The sequence below is a fragment of the Leucoraja erinacea genome, chromosome 3 (genome assembly GCF_028641065.1).
Source record: "Leucoraja erinacea ecotype New England chromosome 3, Leri_hhj_1, whole genome shotgun sequence".
In the NCBI taxonomy this organism is placed as follows: Eukaryota; Metazoa; Chordata; class Chondrichthyes; order Rajiformes; family Rajidae; genus Leucoraja; species Leucoraja erinaceus.
In genome coordinates, this window is record NC_073379.1 from 52,783,525 (window position 1) to 52,804,911 (window position 21,387).

The 21,387-nt window shown below is 42.4% G+C and overlaps 1 protein-coding gene across 5 annotated transcripts in view; it reads left to right on the forward strand.

Moving 5' to 3' along the window:
* Positions 1-21,387, forward strand: part of LOC129695590 (uncharacterized) — a 104,724-nt gene that overhangs the window by 56,414 nt on the left and 26,923 nt on the right. For all 5 annotated transcript variants that reach the window (XM_055632675.1, XM_055632678.1, XM_055632676.1 and 2 more), the window contains 3 exons: positions 1,249-1,393; positions 5,948-6,058; positions 10,368-10,495. In XM_055632675.1, the coding sequence (XP_055488650.1) occupies positions 1,249-1,393; positions 5,948-6,058; positions 10,368-10,495 (384 nt within the window). The remainder of the gene's footprint in view (positions 1-1,248; positions 1,394-5,947; positions 6,059-10,367; positions 10,496-21,387) is intronic.

The window sequence follows — 21,387 nt, forward strand, 5'->3', positions numbered from 1 at the left end:
TCCATAACTCTCTGAAAGTAACAATATAGTGATAGAATGGTAAAGAAGGCAAATGGTGTGCTTGCCTTCACTGGTTAAGTCATTGAGTATAATAGTCAGGAACTGATGATGCAGATTTATTCGTTAGGCCACATTTGGAGTAATGTATGCAGTTCTGGTTGCCCCATTGCAGGAAGGATATGGGGGCTTTGGAAAGGGTTCCAAGGATGCATACCAGAATGATGCCTGGATTAGGGGATCTTAGCTGCAGGGATAGGTTAGGTTGCTTTCTCTGGAGTGCCAGAGGTTAAGGGGAGGCCTGTTAGAAGTATATAAAATTATGAGAGGCATAGACGGGTGAGACTGACAGAACCTTTTTCTCAGGATAGGAATATCAAGTAGTAGAGGACATTGCTTTAAGGTGGGAGAGACAAAGTTTATTGGAGATATGTGGGGCAAATGTATTTTACAGAGCGTAGTTAGTGCTTGGATCAAGCTGCCGTAGATGCTGATGAAGGCAGATACGATAGTGGCATTTAAGAGACTTTTGGATAGGCACATGCCTATGGAGGAAAATGTGTTATGTGCAGGCAGATAACAGTTGGGCTTGGCATTATGTTCAGCACAGCCATTGCAGGCTAAAGGGCTTGTTCCTGTGCTGTACTGTTCTATGTTATCTTTATGTTTTTTTGCAACAGTTTAAAAACAAATCTTCTCAGTTGTAAAAGCTCTTCAGGTGAACTTTTTTCAATTACTCTCTATTTGGTAAAGATGTCTCAATCCGAAATGACAGCTGTAATTTGCACTGTTCCGGATTTGTTCAAAATATCCCTTAAGGCTTTTATCTTTCCGAAGGTCTGATGCCCAGAAGTAAAACTCCAGATGTGGACTGACAGTGGAATCACTCCAACTGAAACATCACTATCTTGCTCAGAACATGGCCATGTAATCCAGTGTTTTCAACAGACATTTAATATTCAGTTCATTACTGGATTGTGGGCATTTATTCTGGGCAGAAATGCTTCAATAAGTATAATTCGCCTTACCACACATTTAAGAATCCATATAAATTCCACTCGAGATAATTCTTAGTTGCATGGATAGATGGCATGTCTGGTCAGGACCCTGCAGACTGAATGTAGTGTGGGGGTGGGCTGGAAGAGAGGTGAAGGCAGGATCAAGACTGGCAAGGGTATTGGTTCTTAAGTATTGGTGAATATGTCTGGATTATCAACTTGTCAATAAACTTGTTTTGTAATTTATAATCAGCTTAATCTCCAAAATAAAGGACGTACCATTTCCAGAAAGCACCTGTGCAGCACAGCACCTCCTACTCTTTATTTCAGCACTCATTCCTAAGGCGCTTGCATCGCTGTTGACTTCCTTCACAATTGTACTCGCTGGATCAAACAAGGTACCCTCACTATTTATAAGACATGGACTATTGTAGAATAAAATTGACCTTTAGTTGTTGTTATTGATCAGAGTGCGTATGTTAATGGAATGTTTGTTTCAGTGTGCCTCCTTCCTCCTTTTGTAGCCTGTACATTTCTTTTGCAGAGTTTAATATTGCAAACTGTTTATTAATGTTTATCCGCCTGTCCCTTCTGCTTTTCTGTGCTACGTTGTACTGTTTCCTCAGATTGCCTCTTTCACAATCCCATAGCTTTGTCTCAGTGGCTTACATGTTGGTGTCATCCCAGAGTTGTCCAGAATTGCCAGATCTAAGAATACATCTGACCAACCAAAAACAATGTTGCAATGTCCAGAATTGCCAGATCTAAGAATACATCTGACCAACCAAAAACAAATCTAAACCGGGATTAAGCCTAAAAAGAGATATATAAACACATTCAATTATCATATGCTTGCACGGAGCCTATCACCCCATGTATATTTGGGAAGAACATTTTGGAAAGTGTCATGACCTTTAATGAAATCATGACCTTTCATGGGCCCATTTGAAATTTCTTGTATGTTTGACAACCTTCCAGTTTCTGACTTTCCCCCAAAATGCACATTGGAGGCTTCAGAGCAAGCATGAAGGTTTTTGCCACAAGAGGGCCTCGGCAATGTACCAAAGTAGAAATTTATGTTTGCTTCAATGGTTGAAGCTGAATGTAGTTAGACCCAATAGCTCCCCTTTATATTTTTGTTGATTGTGTCTCTAGGGCCTGCAGATGGTCTTGTAACTAATACTACGCATGGTTATCTGTGACGATATTTTCATTCCATATTTGAACAAAATGTTCTCAATGTTGCATATTGTACATACAGATGTAACTATATAACAGGTACAACTATAACACGATAGTTGCATTCTTGTGAAACCTCGCCCTATAGAAAATTGCATAATAAAAACACTTGTGTCAATGAGGAATAAGGGTTAGGGGCTGGAGAGTTTCAGATTCTTACTTACTTAGCCTTAGTTCCTCCCACACTGTTGAGTGCATTGGGCAGGAAGCTTTCACCATTCTGTTTGGTCATGTGTGACGTCTTCCACCCTCGATAGGTTAGTGTCCTGGGCTTCCAAATCCTTTTGGAATGTTCGCCTCCATGTTTTGGTCAGCCTCTTTTCCTTCTTCCGCCAGGTTGCCATGTCATTGCTATCTTAGGTGAACGTCTGGCATAGAGGGCTGTTGGAAGGACTATGGACTGGAAGAGCTTGACATTTAGCATCTTGGATATCCTGCCACTAGACCATTTTGGCTGCATTCTTCTGAAGACTGATGCAGCTTTACCAATTCGGGAGTTGATGTTTACTCGCGGAAAATGTTTCAATATGCTGAACATTTTTCCGCGACCTAGCTGAGGTGGGAACCTCCCTCAAGCATGAAGGAGAGTTCCAGACACCTCATATGAGATCCTAGGACCTCGTGTCCACCATGCTGCGAGCTTCAGTCCAGGACAAACTCTTCTAAACTCGCAGCTTAGATCGCCCAAGTGGGACAGCTTAAGTACTTCATGGGCCACCATTTATAAAACTAATTTGGAGAAGAAGACATCATAACAATTAGTTTGCATGTGCATGAGGTATGTGGTAAGATCTTGACCATTGTTAAACCTTTCCTGAGTATGGGCATCCCCCATATTATGGTCCTTTCGGTCACGGAAATTCGTCCTTACAGAATTCACAAATCACTACCCAAAAATTTGAGATACGGAATTAAATTCACTCCCATGGAATTTGTATTCTAAAAAAGGAAATATACCCACTTTTTTCTTCAACTAATGTATATTGATACATCCACAGATGGCTTGGCTTTGCGTCAGGGAACTGCACTATACATATAGATACTAGTGACAAAATTAGATTTTATTTTTCTTGAATGTGGATCTAAGCGATCTGAAGTCCATAAATACTTAAATTTACCTGAATATTCGTTTTTAAAATGTGAAATTAGGGATGAGTTAGACTCGGTGTGATTCGGTTTTAACCTGCACTGTGAGATTATGCCTGGTCATTAATTTAGGGAATCCATGGTGTGATGGCTCAAAAAATAACTTTCTATGAATCAACACAGTATTGACACAACACACCATGTTGCAAGTTCTTCTTCGAGTCCGTTGCAATCTCAGATGTCGTTCTGCCAGTATCTGGCGCAGGTCACAGCTGGTCGGGTCTGTTCAGCCAGGTCCTGGGGGCTGCACTGGGGGGCATCGTCACACTCCAGTAGGTGGGACATTGTCTGTACTGCTCCACAGCTGCATGCGTCTTCTGCCTGGTAGTTCCATGCTTTCATAAGTGCTTTGCACCTCCCCTGCTCCACTCGTAATCTGTTGAGGGTCTTCCAGGTTGGCCATGGGAGGTCGTGCCCGCTGGCGAGGCATTCAGTCGGAGTGATTCCTCTCTTCATCCAGTCGTGGGCTCGTGTGTTGAGCTGGTTCCATTCATCTTTCCAGATGTTGGTCCTTGCTGTTTCTTTGGTTGTCTGGAGAGGTGGGACTGTCTGCAAGAAACTGGCTCTAGATTTCAGTCGGGGTGGAGGTGCTGTGTGCCCGTGCAGGGGGTGCCTGGTATCGATCTCCTGTGCTCTCCGCTCGTCTTGGGCGACGATGGATCGTCTGATATGGGGGGGGGGGCAATACCAGCTAGGGCGTAGAGGCACGGGACTGGCGTTGTCTTTATGCATCCCGTGATAATGTGGCAGGTGTCGTTGAGGGCTGTCTCAAACAGTTTGGTGTGGTGGGAGCGGCTCCAGCTTGAGCACGCGTATTCAGCTGTGGAGAAGCACAGGGCTAGGGCAGTTGCACGGATGGTTGGTGGATCAGCGCCCCACTTTGAGTTTACCAGTTTACGCAGGATGTTGTTGCGAGTGTTGACCTTGGCTTTGGTGTTCTGAAGGTGGGTTTTGAAAGAGAGTGTCCTGTCGAGTGTGACTCCGAGGTACACGGGGTGGAAGTGGTTAGAGAGTTTGTGGCCATCCCATGAGACTCTCGGTTGTTTTCCTGCATCTCGATTTTTAAGATGGAAGCTTCATAGTTGGGTTTTTGGAGTAGTAGCCTCTCGTAGAGCTTGTAGGTGATGCAGAAGAAGGCAATAGGTCTGTAGCTCTTTGGGGATGATGGGTCCTTTCCAGGTTTGGGAATTGCGACAGTCTTGACCTTTCTCCATACAGGTGGGGTTGTTTTCTGTGCCATGCATGAGTTCAGCATTGCTAGGAACCAGGTCTTTGCTTTATGTCCTAGGTGCTGTATCATTTCCTTCAGTACATCATCGATTCCTGCTGCTTTCCCAGGTTTCAGCATGCTCATTGCAGCTTCGAGTTCTTCTAGGTCGAAGGGCTGGTTGTAGGCGGTCTGTTACCACTGTCCGGCAGTATACTCCTGTGGGTCTGCGCTGATTTTGGCTACGACTGTTTGCCGCCACCTGTGCTGCAACTGAGTTTGCTGTGACTGTTGTGAGCGTGGGCGGTGTGGTATGGTCTTCACCGAGGTGGCAGATTGTGGCCCATGCCTTCCTGCTGTTATTGGTCATGTTGGTGTTTTCTATCAACTCCTTCCAGACTTGCCTTCGGTCCTCCCCGACTGTGTTCAACAGGATCTCTCCCAGTTCCATGGTGGTGGAGGAGAAAGGGTCCTCGTGATATGCCCTGTGGTAGGCTTTCAGTAGATCGCTGGATGTTTCCGACAGCCCGGGGATGTACTCGGTCTGGCATCCTCTTGGTATATGTCGCCTGGCTGACCTTTTCAGCAGTTCTGTGAACATGGTATAGTTGTTCGGGTGTGATGGAATACTGGGGATGGAGTCTTCGATCTCCTGTTGGAATGACAGCCAGTCGGCCTGTTACAAGCTAGATGCTTTAAGTATCAATATAAGCAGTTCAGCCATCATTATTATGCAAAGATGTATGTGATAACAGAACACATCAAAGTTTAGTACCCTTCTGCAGATCAGTCTCATGGAGTGCAAACGTTGTCACGGTCAGTGCAAATTACAGGATATAACAACAGAACAAATCATCACCATCAGGCAGCAGGATATATTTTATATTGAAACACTCTGTATCCAGGTCATTACATCCACTAAAATGAGTGATTATTTTACTGCTAAGGCTGATTCCATTGCCTTTTTTAGATTTGTAATGCTTCCACGTTAAGCACATTGAAATATTATCTGCATGATTCTGGCTTTAGCTGGGATAATAAAAGTTAAAATATTGAATGTAGCCACCGTATTAAGGATTTGCATAAATTAACAGGCTTGTTGCCAAGATGAATGACTGCTGAATGCGTGCTTTGACTGCTGCATGAGAGCTCTGATACCAAACTGGCAGTTGTAACATTGTAATTCATGTTGCAATTTGCACTTGAATTGGGTAATGTTGCAATGCATGCATTGGAGCTTGCTGTATCTAATCCCCAGTGTTTGAGATTATCCATGATGAAATAATGAATATTACAATGGGTACCACACCATTTTTATTGTATTTTGACACGGATGCTCAGGATCTCCACTTTAAATCAGGTTCATGTTCGTAAACGTGCACGAGAAAATGAAGCGTACTTGGACCATGTACTACTAGAGGTGGAAAGACTTTGGCCTTCCTTTATTGGTGGACGAAGAGTTGCAAAGCAGGTACAATTATTCTTTGTGTAGTTGAAGTTAAATAGTACTGATGATGGACATAACGGAAACATTTCCATGGAACCTTATACCAATGGGGACCATTCAGCCAATTTTGCTCAGCTGGTTCTTTGAAATAATCATGTTAGCATTGATATTTGTGTGCTCTTTTACAGTTCTCACATTGTTATTCAATCCACTCTACAACCTCAACCCTGCTGTCTCTACAACTTCCCACAATTCTATGTATTTTCATTTTCATTGCCATATCAGTGGTGGCAATATTTGCTTTATTGCTTGGAACCTAAATTCTGAAACTTTATTTCCAAAACCTCTTTTATGTTGTGCTTCTCTCCTATGCTGTGCTCTTTGATCAGATTTGTGGTAATCGGAACTAACTTCTTCATTGACTCATTTTAACAGCTTTTGTCTAATATACCTGTGACCAAGTCCGAGGGTGCATAGCAACCGAGGGGGGAGGGGTGTGAATGCAAGGGGGGTGTCCTCCCTCCCATTGATACAGAGCTGTTGCATATTTCAGCTTGAAATTGTGCAATCTGGTGCATACTATAATGAGTCTTTTAACTTGCACTTGAATACAATATTTATGCTTTAAATTGGATTAGCTATGAATAAGGTTAGGCTAAATTAATTTCTAATTCCACAGTGGAGCCAGGCTCTGATCAACAGGTGCAGCACATGAATGATCTTAGTGTATTCATGTATGGAAATCAGATTATAATCAAGCAATTGGCCCATGTTGACCAACCTGGGTCTCACTGCACAACTGGTACTACTCATGACCTTGACTCCAGTTGCACACCTCTCATTCCTGACCCTGAGTCCAGCCTTACACCTGGCCCTCTATTCTCCCCTGATCATAGCTGCTTACCTGCTTGGGTTCCCATTGCTGAACACTCCCATTGTCCCAGCTTTGACTGCACACCTAGTACTATTCCAGACCTTGACTCTGGATGCACACTTGGCCTTGCTCCTAGCCCCTCTGCACTGACAATATATCTGGCCCGCACATAAAGCCCCATATCTGACCCCCTGGATTTAACCTGTTGCGTTCAAGTCCACAGGTGCTTATCTAATGCGGTAATCTTTTATGGAGCACTTCACGGACCATATAACAAAATTTGTTACATTCATTGGCTTCCTTGTTATCTAACATGCGAGTTACTTTGAAGTCATCAATTGGTTGAACACAATTTTTCATCCATAAAATTATACTCACTCAGCTGTATAAGTATATGTATTCTGTTACCATTTCCTTCATTTTCCGAACAAACTGTCCTGAAGTCATTTTTACCCTCAGTATTTTTGGTAACATGCTGTCTTCCTCTCAGCTGGGACTTTTCCGAAATGCAAAGTCCAATAACTATATATTTAAGCAATAATATTCTATTTAATGTGATCTTGAGAGTACGTAATGTTTTCTGTGGTATTCATAACACAACAATGATAAAAAATCTTTGTTTTGATTGCACCTAGCAACATGCATACATTATTATTTTACAGTTAATATGTACCGAGGGCAAATTTTGGTTCCAATGCTCCCCATTCCCAATTACTTTTACATTGAAGTGATTGAAATCCAAGTGATGTTTAAATGGCATAAGAAAAATAAAACCTCCGGAATGGATGATATTCATTACGTGTTGGTTGGAGTCAGTATCAGCACAATTACTATATTAAACTTTAAATCTTCAGATGTCCTGGTTCAAGCTAAAACTAAGGATAAATAATAACCTCCTCACACAATGCCCCGCAAGTATCTCTGTCACTACTTTAAAATATGTCCCTTCTTTTAACAAGCTCTTAAAGATTGCATCTGAATCGGTTTCCATCTGATTACACTCCTTGAGGATGTTCATCTACGTGTTCAATTAATAAAACAATGAGATTGGGGACATTTCTATTCAACCTGTCAAAGATTTGTGGGGGGGGGGGGGGGGGGGGGGGATTAGAAATAGTCAGTGAGGTAAACAAACATAATAGTTGAGTGGCAAATGACAATAATGCTACCTTCCCAATATTTAACTGAAGGAAATAATGGGTTATCGGGGCTGAATGTTGTGACAGACAGCCTGGCACCTTGCATGTCATTTTAATATTACACTTATCCCATCCCCCTGGATATTCCGGATTAATAAATTAAGGTTTTGTTAACTAATTACAAATTAGGCTAATTACAAATCAGTAACTTTAGCCATCGCCAAAACATGAAGTGCTGAGCATTGGGATCCAGACTTCACGGACCACTGGCCTCGGTTCCCCAGTCACATCTGGCTGTGTTCTCCATCTGAATCGGGGGCCACGGAGCGTTTTTGAAAGTGGGGGGGCTGAGCGATCACTGACTCCAGCGAGGCAGTGAAGCGACCGAGTGGGGGGAGGGGGGTGCCCCTTCCCCACGTTAGGGACTTTTTGAAATTTGATGTATTAAAATCATGTTTTAGTGCATTGTAGAAGTATGATTTCAATGTTTTTTGTTTGAAGTATTTTTAAGAGGTAACTTTTTAAGGGGTAACTTTTTCTACACAAAGGGTGGTGGGTGTATGGAACAAGCTGCCAGAGGAGGTAGTTGAGGCAGGGACCGTCCCAACATTTGACAAACAGTTAAGGGCCTGTCCCACGAGTACGCGACAGCATGCGGCAAGCGCGACCTAACGTGGCCGCTTGAGCCGTATGGCCTCGCGGGGCTGGTCCCACTTCGATCGCCGGAGCCCTATGGAGTTGTGCGGAGCTGGTCCCGACATCGCGCGAACTGACACTGTTCAAAAATTCAGCGCGGCAAATTCAGCCAGCCCGCAGTCACATTGAGGCCGTACACATCACCTCGATGGGCGTACGTACCATCTCGACGCCGTATGCACCGTCTCGATGCCGTACGCAGTGTCTTGATGGCGTACACCTAGCGCGAACTTCCCGCGGACTTCGCTCGAACTTCACGTCAACTCGTACGGGATCACTCGACCTCCGCGCGGCCCCCACTTCCGGTTTGGTCGCGCTCGCCGCATGCAGTCACATGCTGGTGGGACAGGCCCTGAACTGGGATCACTCGACCTCCGCGCAACCCCCTGCTTCCGGTTTGGTCGCGCTTGTCGCATGCTCGTGGGACAGGCCCTTTAGACTGATACATGGATATGACAGGTTTGGAGGGATATGGACCAAAAGCAGGTAGTGTAGCTGAGACATGATGGCGGGTGAGGGCAAGGTGGGTCGAAGGGCCTGTTTTGACACTGTATCAATCTGACTACATTATACCTCCATGCATGAATGCTTCAAAATCAAGTGGTCGAGTTTTATTGCCATATACTCAAGCATAGAAATATAGAAAATAGGTGCAGGAATAAGCCATTCGTCCCTTCGAGCCAGAACTGCCATTCAATATGATTATGGCTGTTCATCTAAATCAGTACCTCTTTCCTGTTTTTTTACTATATCCCTTGATGTCGTTAGCCCCAAGAGCGAAATGTAACTATCTCTTGAAAACATCCAGTGAATTGGCCTCCCCTGCCTTCTGTGGCAGAGAATGTCACAGATTCACAACTTTCTGCGTGAAGAAAGTTTGTCCTCATCTCAGTCCTAAATGGCCTACCCCTTATTCTTGAACTGTGTGACCCCTGGTTCTGAACTTCCCCAACATCGGGAATATTTTTCCTGCAGTTACAGCAAGTGAAAATCTAGCAGGCACAGAGGATGCTTTCTCCAACCACCCCCATTTGAAGGCCATTATCTTCCACCGCCTCTACTCAGTGCTTGGTATCTACTTCCAGCAGCCACTGGTTGTCCTCCAGGATGCACCGAGCCACAGCCTGGTCCATGCCGGTTACCAGGGTGAATTTGGCACAGAGACTCTCACGGCAGCGGCGCAACGTTTCTGATGAATGCCCGGGACTCTTGCTCCATGGCCGGAGCTGCAGCGAGCAACTCGCCAGCCCTGCAAACACTTGCCAGCCTCGGCTCCCCATCCACATCTGCCCCCGCCGCTCCATCCCTCCCTCCGCCCCGGCTTTCCAACACCCGTGGCCCATGCAGTTGATATTAGTTTTGAAATTCTCGTTGATTACAGAATTTCTCACGACAGAGCGTGAGAAATTCTGTGATCAGCGTGAGAGCGCGAGAATTTGGCGAAATGCGTGAGAGTTAGCAACTCTGATAATATGGCACTTCCAAGAATTTTAAGCTGATATACAGTTCTGATGAATCCAAGTTTACTAGCTTTTTTAGGCAGAGGATAAAGTCAATACAAACTTTTTTTACCTTGAGCAAGCTTTTAAATGTTGTTGCCTTTTTCTCCCATTGCCTCTGACAGGACACCACACTCGGTGGCTACACTGTCCCTAAAGGGACCCAAGCAATGTTCATTGCATTCGCTATCCATAGAGATCCTGAAGTCTTTGATAATCCTGATGAGTTTCAACCAGAAAGATGGTCTGGAAGGTATGTACTTTTATTACGTGCGTTAATTTTGATTTTAATTTTTGCAGAACTGTTTTGTTGCAGGAACTTAACATGACAATTTTATGAAATGGTGACACTTGCAAATGATAACAATCTAGGATTAGTAAAATTGGTCAAGGCTACTGAGGAAATTTACAATGAATTTGATCAGTTAAGAGCAAAAGTGGATTAAATGTGATGGAGATGGGTGCAAAGTGCAACAAATAAGATGTAAAATAGGTGGCACCCTCACTCCTACAATGCCGAAGGTTGATGTTGAGAGATGCAGGAATTTTGCTACATTTAAGGTGAACTTATCTAAATAATTGCAAAATGGCAATCAACAAATGCGATTGGATTTAGCAATAGTGGGGAGAGTACAAAGGTTGGCAAGTGCTAGTGGGGTACAGGTGGGTGGGGGGGGGGGGGGGGGAGGGGGGTGTAAAACGAGAGTTGCCCGTCAGACAGTGTCTGTGGCGACAAATGGACAATTGATGCTTTGGGTCAAGACTCTTCATTCATCTGAAAGAGTAGGGGGAGGTAGCCGGTGGAGGAGAAGTGGGGCAAGAGCTAGCAATCGATCGGTGGAGACAGGTGAGAAGGAGTGGATTGGAAAATAACAGTTGGGGGGTGGAGGGAAAGGTGGAGATAAACAGGGATTGGGTAGTGATGAGAATAATAGGCTGCAAATTCTGGAGTCTAGTATGAAGGGAACGTTCCGAGTGGAAGTCCATGATGGGGGATGGGTGCAACGGGGAGAATGAGGAGCAGTTGCGGGAGGGGCCAGAGATTCCCTGGGAAAAATGTGTGGTTGGGGGAAAGAGAAGTGGAAGGAGAAGGAAATGATATGGAGTTTGGTAGGGTGTTGAGGGAAGAAGGAGCTTGAGAGACGGTCAGGGTGGATAGGAAGAGAGACATTGGACAGAGGTGGTGTGGGTTTCCAGAAATTGGAGAATTTGTTGATCATACTATTACGTTGTAGACTACCCAGGTGGAAAATGAGGCGCTGTTCCTCTAGTTTGTATTTAGCCTCATCCTGGCAGTGGAGGAGATCAAGGGCAGATAGTTTGGTGTGCAAATGGGAAGGGGAGTTAAAATAGCTGGCCACCAAGTGATTCAGATGGCCACTGCGGATAGCATCCTGGTGTCCAGAAAAAGCGGCTGCTCGGTATGATGGACATTCATCAGCATATTAAGATTTTTTTCATTAGGTCTTTTAAAGCTGAAAGCGAACCAAACATCTTTGAGATGATATCCAAATGAAAGCAAGATTAAGAAATAGCATCGACTAGATATGTCACTTTAAATCAAAATTTGAAAGGAAACCTTGAATCTGTTCAGACCAGGGTGACGTAAATGTTTTAAGGACAGAAGTAAAATGCTTAACTACAGTGTGTTCACCATCCAGATTGAGTATTTGAAACAAAATTAAACTGTTCAGTGCATCTATTTTTGAGAAGTCATTAGGATTTTTCTGAAGTCATTAGGTTTTTTCATTATTGAGTTGTACTGGTAAACCTCTATCCGCCAAAAGAAACATTGTTGAGTAAGTTAGTTAGGAAAGTGCACAGTAGTTACATTTACTAAAAACAAAGCAGCGCTTAGTTTTCAGCAGAAATGGGCTGAACTTTGATATTTTCATTTGTTTTAAATGCTGAAATGAATTTGCAGCCATGTTTTCAGGAAATATCAAAATATTAAGTTTAATATAAACTATATTAATTTATTAACTAATTTATTTCATGGTGTTTTTGAATGACCTATCTGTTTGGCTCATCTGGAAAGAGACAAAGCTAGGATCTGTCTCTTGAACAGTGTCATATGATTCCACAAGACACAAGTCAAACATTACATGGGGAACCATGAAGTCTTCAGGATATTTGGCAAAGGCTGCCGCTTCCTATCACAAGTGCTATATTTGTAGATAAGCACGCAACTCATGAATAGCTTATTTGTCTCATGAACTCGGAGACACTAGTGAAACTGATACCAGACTCACTAATGCACTCCATTTGACTGATAGCTTCTTCTGACTAATGGCTTCTTCCTTCATTAGTGGGAGATTTTCAGTTCTGTATTTAACTATTTTAAGGTAGACACAAAATGCTGGAGTAACTTAGCGGGGACAGGCAGCATCTCTGGAGAGAAGAAATTGGTGATGTTTCGGGTCGAGACCCTTCTTCAGATATGAGCAGCTGAAAGGTTCCCAAAAAACAACTCTTGCATTTATTTTTATTTGACGAACCTCAAAGTGTTAGAACTATTTGCGTAAACTCCAGGTCAATGAGGCTACAACAAATGGTCGGTGCATGCATTGAAAAAGTAGCTTTCATGATGCTTCAAACTGCATCTTGCCCTGATTTTGAAATATAGTCACTGGTTATAGGAAGACTGCGGCCAATTTTTCACTGCTAGATTTTACTACCAGCAGTGAGAGGAATGGTCAGAATGATTAGTTGTATTGATCTTTAAGAGAGAAAAGTTGGCCCAGATCTCCACAACATTCGAGTGAATAGTTCTAGGGATCTATCATAGTCAACTGAGAGAGCAGACTATATCATTTTAAATCTCATCCAAAAGGTTACATCACTTACAAAAAAAGACACTCCCTTTGAATCCCATTGAGGCAACAGCCTAGATTCTGCTTCAGAGAAACAAGAGTATCTTCTCTTGGTGTAGGTTTACTAGACAAGAAACATGGAGGAGTTAACTAATTTAAAATAAACAGGACAGCTTTGGAGATAGAGGACAAGAATGTGCTACCAATCGCTGCTGTAAGTAGTACTTTCCAGTCTTGTTAGATGATACCAAATACTGTTCTGGTAGCAGATACTTAACCTGAAAGGTTGGATGTCTACCAAGCTGTTTGTTTTGTCTGGGATAGTGTTGAGTTTGCATTTCTTGTCATGTACACTTTCTGGAGTTATGTTTTGCGACTGGTGGAAAAACGTGGAAGAATTGGGATCTGCCCTTTCCAATTCCAGACCTGTACTGCAAACTACAGGATTTCTGATCCTGTTGAGTTTAATAGACAATAGACAATAGGTGCAGGAGTGGCGAGCCAGCACTGCCATTCAATGTAATCATGGCTGATCATCCCCAATCAGTACCCCGTTCCTGCCTTCTCCCCATATCCCCTGACTCAGCTATTTAATAGTTAATGGTCTGGGTGTTAAAGGGCATTTGACTTTGATAATGACGATGAACAGTAAGTGTAGCTGTAGTGTTGGTGAAATGGTCATTGTCTGACACTTGCTTGGCACCAATGTTATGTTCCACTTGCTAGCCTAATGGGGCTGCCCCACTGTACGGGCTAATTAAAGAGTTCTCCTGAGTTTCCCCTGATTCGAACTCTGTGAATTACGTTAATAGCCGCTCGTAGGTACTCGGGGCTCTCGTGGACATTTTTCTACACATTGAAAAATCTTCACGAGGGTTCACGAGCTTACCGCGTTTCCCGAGTACCTGCCGTTAACGTTATGAGCCGTTAAGAGACGTCCCGAGCTCCAACATACCCGCTACATAATTCTACATGCTTACCACGAGTTTGATTGTTTTTTAAACTCGGGAGAGCTCTTGAATTACCTCGTATAATGGGACAGGCCCCGAGTGTGAATATAGTTTGGGTCTCCACACATGCAGTCATGTGCTGCTTTGTTATTTGAAGACTCATAAATGGAAAAGGAATGTTTATTTAAAAACAATGTAAACACCAACTTGCTACATTATCTCCCATGGCCCAGTACTTATTTTATTCTCCATATCCCGCAACTCCGCTCTTGTTCCCCTCCCCCCCCCCCATTCGTAACAAGGACAGAGCCTCCTTTGTCCTCACCTTCTACCCCATCAGCCATCACATACAGCATATAATCCTCCATCATTTTTGTCTGCTCCAGCGGGATCCTACTACTGGCCACATCTTTTCATCTCCACCCCATTCTGCTTTCCGCAGAGATTGTTCCCTCGGCAACATCCTGGTCAACTCGTCCCTTCCTTCCCCCCACCCCCCCCCCTCCCCCCCCCCAGGTAGGTACTTTCCCCTGCCACGGCAGGAGATGCAACACCTAACTTCAATAGCACTGGCTTTCCCTCTCTCCTTCCCCTCCCCCTTCCCAGTTCATCCACCAGTCTTACTGTCTCCAACTACATTCTATCTCTGTACCGCCTACTCCCCTGACATCAGTCTGAAGAAGGGTCTCGACCTGATACCTCACCCATTCCTTCTCTCCAAAGATGCTGCCTGTCCCGCATTTTGTGCCTACCTTGAACTTATTTTCTTCCTGTACAAATTGGGTAGCAGGATCAGTATTGGCATTTCAAATCCATCCCTATTGGTCTTTGAGGAGATGTGGATGTGGATATTGGGGATCTATAAAATTGACTTTTGCAGCATCAGATTGCTTAGTTTGGTATTTTGCATGATTTTGCTTTAAAACACTTCAGTGGGTTGCAGATCATTTACCAGTGTTGTAATTAACTGCCTCTGGATTTTGAGATAGTGTGTTCAAATTATACTCTGAAGACAAGTATAAAATCTAAGCCAAGCCTTTGTGGCAGTACCAATAGAGAGCTACAGCAACAACTTACCATTTTTTGCATGATATGTTCAACTGAGGCAATATGTCCCTTCTGGTATTTATAAATCTTAACTATCTTTGAAGTAAGAACAAATGAATTCTCCTGTAGCCATGGCCATTGGTCTATTCATTGCTATTTTCTCCTTTCCATTCCTCGTTTACACCTTAAATATATTAATCAAGTATTTTATTCACATTTTCTTTGTGTCTGTTTATGTAGTTATTCAGCACACGATCTAAGCTCATTGTATAGTCGTGCTTTATATTTTATCTCTCTCTGCCTCTGCCTCTGCCTCTGCCTGTCTCCTTCATACATTGTGTGTAGCTTTAAATACTGACCACAGTATTGTCCACAACACTGATCATCATGATCATCATCCAGCTAGGTGAGACCATACTCTCACTTGATTCCAATCTTTCCTATCCAGGTGAAACTCCTATAAAGCCTTTTCTTCCACTACCCACATTGATATCACCAGTAAACTCCGAGAATGTATGCACCCCCATCCTGATACATACTTCCCTGGTTCCTCCAAGCAATATTAAATCGCTTTGAAATGCACAATGAACTGAATGATGACTAAATATCAATTTCCTACAGAAACATTCATTGTGCAGTGCAAGTGATAATATGTTGTAAAGACTCTGCAGCTTACTTCCTTTGAAACCCAGATCCCAAGACACTATTTACCGTAGATATAAAATTCCAGGCCACAAGTTTCCACTTGGGGTTCCTTCTCGTAACATTAGACCAACAAATGGACACCTCCACTCTATCCGGGGGAAATATTTGACTGCTTACATATGCAGGAATGAATTACAGATGCTGGTTTAAATCGAAGATAGACACAAAATGCTGGAGTAACTCAGCGGGACAGGCAGCATCTCTGGAGAGAAGTAATGGGTGACGTTTCAGGTGAAGAGCCTTCTTCAGACTGCTTACATGTTGTCTTTAGACTTTTCTAATCTGTTGCTAAAGTTACAGTGAGAGATCTGGATAACTTGAGTGGAAGTCCATGTGCTTGCTTTTTGTTTTACAGATGCTGCTCTAGACATTTGCTAGATTTCTAGATTGGCAGGCACAAAAAACATCAACAGAGGATGTCGTTCTCCCCACAAAGCCTTGGATAATTATATTTCAGTTCTTGTGATTGAATTACTGGCTATTCAGAGGAAACTGATACAAACGTCAGTATCTGATATCAATGACATTATTTGGACTTCCTTTGACCTGAATGAGAGATACATAAGCAGGCCAACTAATCTCAATACATTGCTCTTTTTAAACAACCTTTTCAATAGGCTGGGCCAACTTCAATAAGAACTTCATAAAATTAAATGTTATGGACAGAAACCCCTTTGTGAAACAAAATTAAACTTCCGTTTACGGCTATTACTTTCAAAATTGTACTTTTTGGGGGGAAATCGGTTTCTAGAAATTAACTTCTTGTATGAAGGATGAGAAAGTATTTCAAAGTGTGGATTTTCAGGCTAAATTAGAATATTATAATCCACATACTTCAAATTGGAGGTAGGAATGGTATGAAATTTTAGCTGTGGTTTTGTTCTTGAGTAGGATGTGACCTTTTGGTCTATGAATTACTGCCTTCAAAAGAAAATTATCCTAATTAAGCAACGGCTAATATCTCGAGTGAGCGGTATGGTGAAGGATTGGTGTCTGCATTGGACCAGGAATGGAAGGGTTGGTTGACTTGGGGAAATCATTGACTTCACCAGGCATAAAAATGTGATTTTTTTTACTGAACTTGCCATCCGGATGATTAGACTAAAAATATGAGTCAGAGCCGCCATGGTAATTTGAAAGTTTGGAATCATTTTTTTTAAAGTGGAATATGAAGAATACATGGAATAAAGGATTATTGCATTGGTCACTTGAATTATCGGTATTGGTTTAATATATTTGCATATACCAAGATGCAGTGAATTTTTTATTTGTTTGCTGTCTGGTCAAATCATACTGTACTTTCAATCAGGCCATACACAAACAACAGCTGCGGCAAAGAAAAAAAGATATCAGAGTGCAGAATACAGTGTGGCATCATTTATAGCATTACAGTTTCAGGGAAAGTGCAGAGACACAATGAAGTAATTTGGGAGATTCAGAGCTTAGCTTATGAGAGGACAACTGATAACAACAGGGGAAAAGCTGTTATTGATTCTGGTGACAAGTGTTTTCAAACTTTTGTACCTTCTGTCCAACAGAAGAAGAGAAAAAAGGGAATGACCAGGGTGTAAATAGTCCTTAATTATATTGGCCACTTTCCCAGGGAAACATGAAGTGCAGATGGTCAATGGGGAGGGAAGGCTGGTTTGTGTGATAGCTTGGGCTATGTTCACAACTCTTTGCAATTTCTTGCTATATTGGGTAGAGCTGTTGCCAAATCAAGTTGTGATGTATCCCAATAGTGTGCTTTCTACAGTGTATCTGTAATTGTTGGTAAGAATCATTAGAGATGAGGAGAAATTTCTACTCTGCTCAGAATGTTGCAAATTGTAAAAATCTTGTGCTCCAGAATTAGCACAAAATGCAAATTATATTTTGTGCAAATTCTGGATGGACAGTAAATTTGTATTTAATACCAAGGGTAAAGAGATACGGCATTTTTATATCGCTCAAGGAGACCACTTAAGCCATTCAATGTAGACCTATCTATTCCGTTATTTCCATTGTTCTTCTCATGAGCCGGTTTAAGTCATATTTGAAAACTCTTTTTCCATCATCCTCGCAGACAGTGAGCTTCAGGTCACCATCATTCTGAATTCTTTAATAGTGCATTTTTCTGTCTTTTGCCCTTCAATTTAAATGGAACTTAACTTTGCCCTGGAACTGCTTCCGTTTTTTTGTTGCATCTACTAGAAATTTAACAACCCTTAAAGCATGGTGCTCATCATTGACACAATACACCAGTTGAGACCTAACTAATATATTTTTTTAAATCAGTATTTTATTGAATGTAAATAATAGAATGTGTGCTTTACTAGACAGTCACTCACCATCAATCTGGAGAAGCATTCCGACCCAAAATGTCCCCCTCACAGATGCTGCCTCCCTCACCTGTTGAGTTCCTCTAGCATGTTGTGCTTTACTCAAGAATTTGCACTCTCTTGTGTCTCCAGCCTCTCATCTTGTTCTGATACATACAAAGATTTATGCATGTATATACACAGTACTTTTTCTGCACCCTTATCTGTCTGTTTTAGTTTGCATTGTTTGTTCTATTTTTTCTTGCTAAAGTGTATTGCTTCACACTTCTGTTAAATTCCATGTACCAGGTACCTATGCAGTCTGCCAAGCTGCATACAGTGCATTCAGAAAGTATTCAGACCCCTTCACTTTTTCCACATTTGGTTATGTTACAGCCTTATTTTAAAATGGATTTAATTAATTTTTATAAATCATCAATCTACGCACAATACTCCAGAATGAAGAAGCAAAAACAGGTGTTTAGATATTTTTTCAAAGTAATTAAAAATAAATAACTGAGTATTTCTAAGTATTCAGACCCTTTGTCATGTCACTCAAAATTGAGCTTAGGTTCATCCTGTTTCCATTAATTATCCTTGAGATGTTTCTACAACTTGATTGGAGTTCACCAGTGGTAAATTAAATTGATTGGACATGATTTGGAAAGGCACACACCTGTCGATATAAGGTCCCACAGTTGACAGTGCATGTCAGAGAAAAAACCAAGCCATGAAGACGAAGGAATTGTCTGTAGAACTCCGAGACAAGATTGTGTCGAGACACAGATCTGGGGAAAGGTATAAAATAATTTCTGCAGCATTGCAGGTCCCGAAGAGCACAGTGGACTCCGTCATTCTTAAATGGAAGAACTTTGGAACCACCAGGGACTCCTCACAGAGCTGGCCACCCGGCCAAACTGAGCTATCGGGGGAGAAGGGCCTTGGTGAGGGAGGTGACCAAGAACCCAATGGTCACTCTGACAGAGCTCCAGAGTTCCTCTGTGGAGATGGGAGAACCTTCCAGAAGGACAACTATATCTGCAGCACTCCACCAATCAGGCCTTTATGGTAGAGTGGCCAGACGGAAGCCACTCCTCAGTAAAAGGCACATGACAGCCCACTTGGAGTTTGCCAAAAGGCATGAGAAACAAGATTCTCTGGTCTGATGAAACCAAGATTGAATGCCAAACGTCACATCTGGAGGAAACCAGGCACTGCTCATCACCTGGCCAATACCATACCTAGCTTGAAGAATGGTGGTGGCAGCATCATACTGTGGGACTGGGAGACTAGTCAGGAGCAAGGTACAGAGAGATCCTTGATATAAATCCGCTCCAGAGCGTTCTGGACCTCAGACTGGGGCAGAGGTTCACCTTCCAACAGCACAACGACCCTCAGCATACAGCTAAGATAACTTAGGAGTGGCTTTGTGACAAGTCTGTGAATGTCCTTGAGTGGCCCAGCCAAAGCCCAGACTTGAACCCGATCAAACATCACTGGAGGGACCTGAAAATAGCTGTGCATTGACGCTCCCCATCTAACCTGATCTAGCTTGAGAAGATCTGTAGAGAAGAATGGGAGAAATTACCCAAATACAGGTGTGCCAAGCTTGTAGCGTCATACCTAAGAAGACTTGAGGCTGTAATCGCTGCCAAAAGTACCTCAACAAAGTACTGAGTAAAGGGTCTGAATACTTATGTAAATGTGATATTTCAGTTGTTTGTTTTTAATTACTTTGCAAAAAATTCTAAACACTTGTTTTGCTTTTTTATTATGGGGTATTGTGCGTAGATTGCTGATTAAAAAAAGAATTTAATCCATTTTAGAATAAGACTGTAACAACAAAATGTGGGAAAAGTGAAAGTCTGAATACTTTCTGAATGCACTGTACATCCTCTATCAGACTGTCTGCCACACACTTGGACATTGCTATCGAGGTTTCAACCACTCTCTGAATGCTGAAAAAAAAAGGTTTATCTTAACTTTTGGTACAGTTTTAGTCTCCTAATCTGAGGAAAGACATTCTTGCCATAGAGGGAGTACAGAGAAAGTTCACCAGACTGATTCCTGCGATGGCAGGACTTTCATATGAAGAAAGACAGGATAGACTTGGCTTGTACACACTAGAATTTAGAAGATTGAGGGGCGGATCTTATAGAAACATACAAAATTCTTAAGGGGTTGGACAGGCTAGATGCAGGGAGATTATTCCCGATGTTGGGGAAGTCCAGAACTAGGGGGTCACAGTTTAAGGATAAGAGGGAAGTCTTTTAGGACCGAGATGAGAAAATCTTTTTTTACACAGAGAGTGGTGAATCTGTGGAAATCTCTGCCACAGAAGGTAGTTGAGGCCAGTTCATTGGCTATATTTAAGAGGGAGTTAGATGTGGCCCTTGTGGCTAAAGGGATCAGGGGTATGGAGAGAAGGCAGGGATGGGATACTGAGTTGGATGATCAGCCATGATCATATTGAATGGCGGTGCAGGCTCGAAGGGCTGAATGGCCCACTCCTGCACCTATTTTCTATGTTTCTATGTTAAGCCTAGGCTTGGACAAATCTGCCCGGTGAAGGTTTCTTCTTAATTACCTTAATCTCTTCATTATTTTAGCCATGAACAGACTCCTTATTAGTTCTCACTTCTTCCATTATTCTTTCTACCTGTGAGATACTAGCATTATTCTCTTCCTTGATAAAGGTTAATATAAAATACTCATAGAATATTTTATTGTTCTCAAATTGGACTTGTTTTTCCTTTTACCATCTGCTTACTGTTCACATCACAGGATATAAGGATGACTCTAGGGTATCCGTTTGCCAACTACTAATGTATAGTTACTAATTAACTACTTCCAGTTTTTTCCTTTTCCTGTCTTGTATTCCTTTTAACTTCCCTGTCAGCTGCGTATTTAGTATGGTTTGCACCTACATTCACCTTGTTTGCTCAATCAGTAGTTGCATATATTCTGAATGATGTGTATCTGCTTATCTAGATGCAACAATGTATCATTGGGGCTAAATTAATTGGTTTGGTTGAACACATCAACTCTAATCAAATGGATATTGTCCTTGACTGCTCTCTCGTTGGCACTCTCAAGCACTGTAATATTTTCCTTAATTAGTACTGCCACCATGCCCCACTTTACTCCCCTCTCCTAGCTTTTTTAAAGATCTTGTGTCCAGGAATATTGAATACCTTGCCTTGTTTTATTGACTTGTAATTCAATTAGAGCTTTTACATTGCATTCCCACATTTGCACCTGCTGCTCTCCACCCTCATCATTCTGCGGAGCAATTACACACATTTGTTCTTATCCCATTATTGTCCCTCT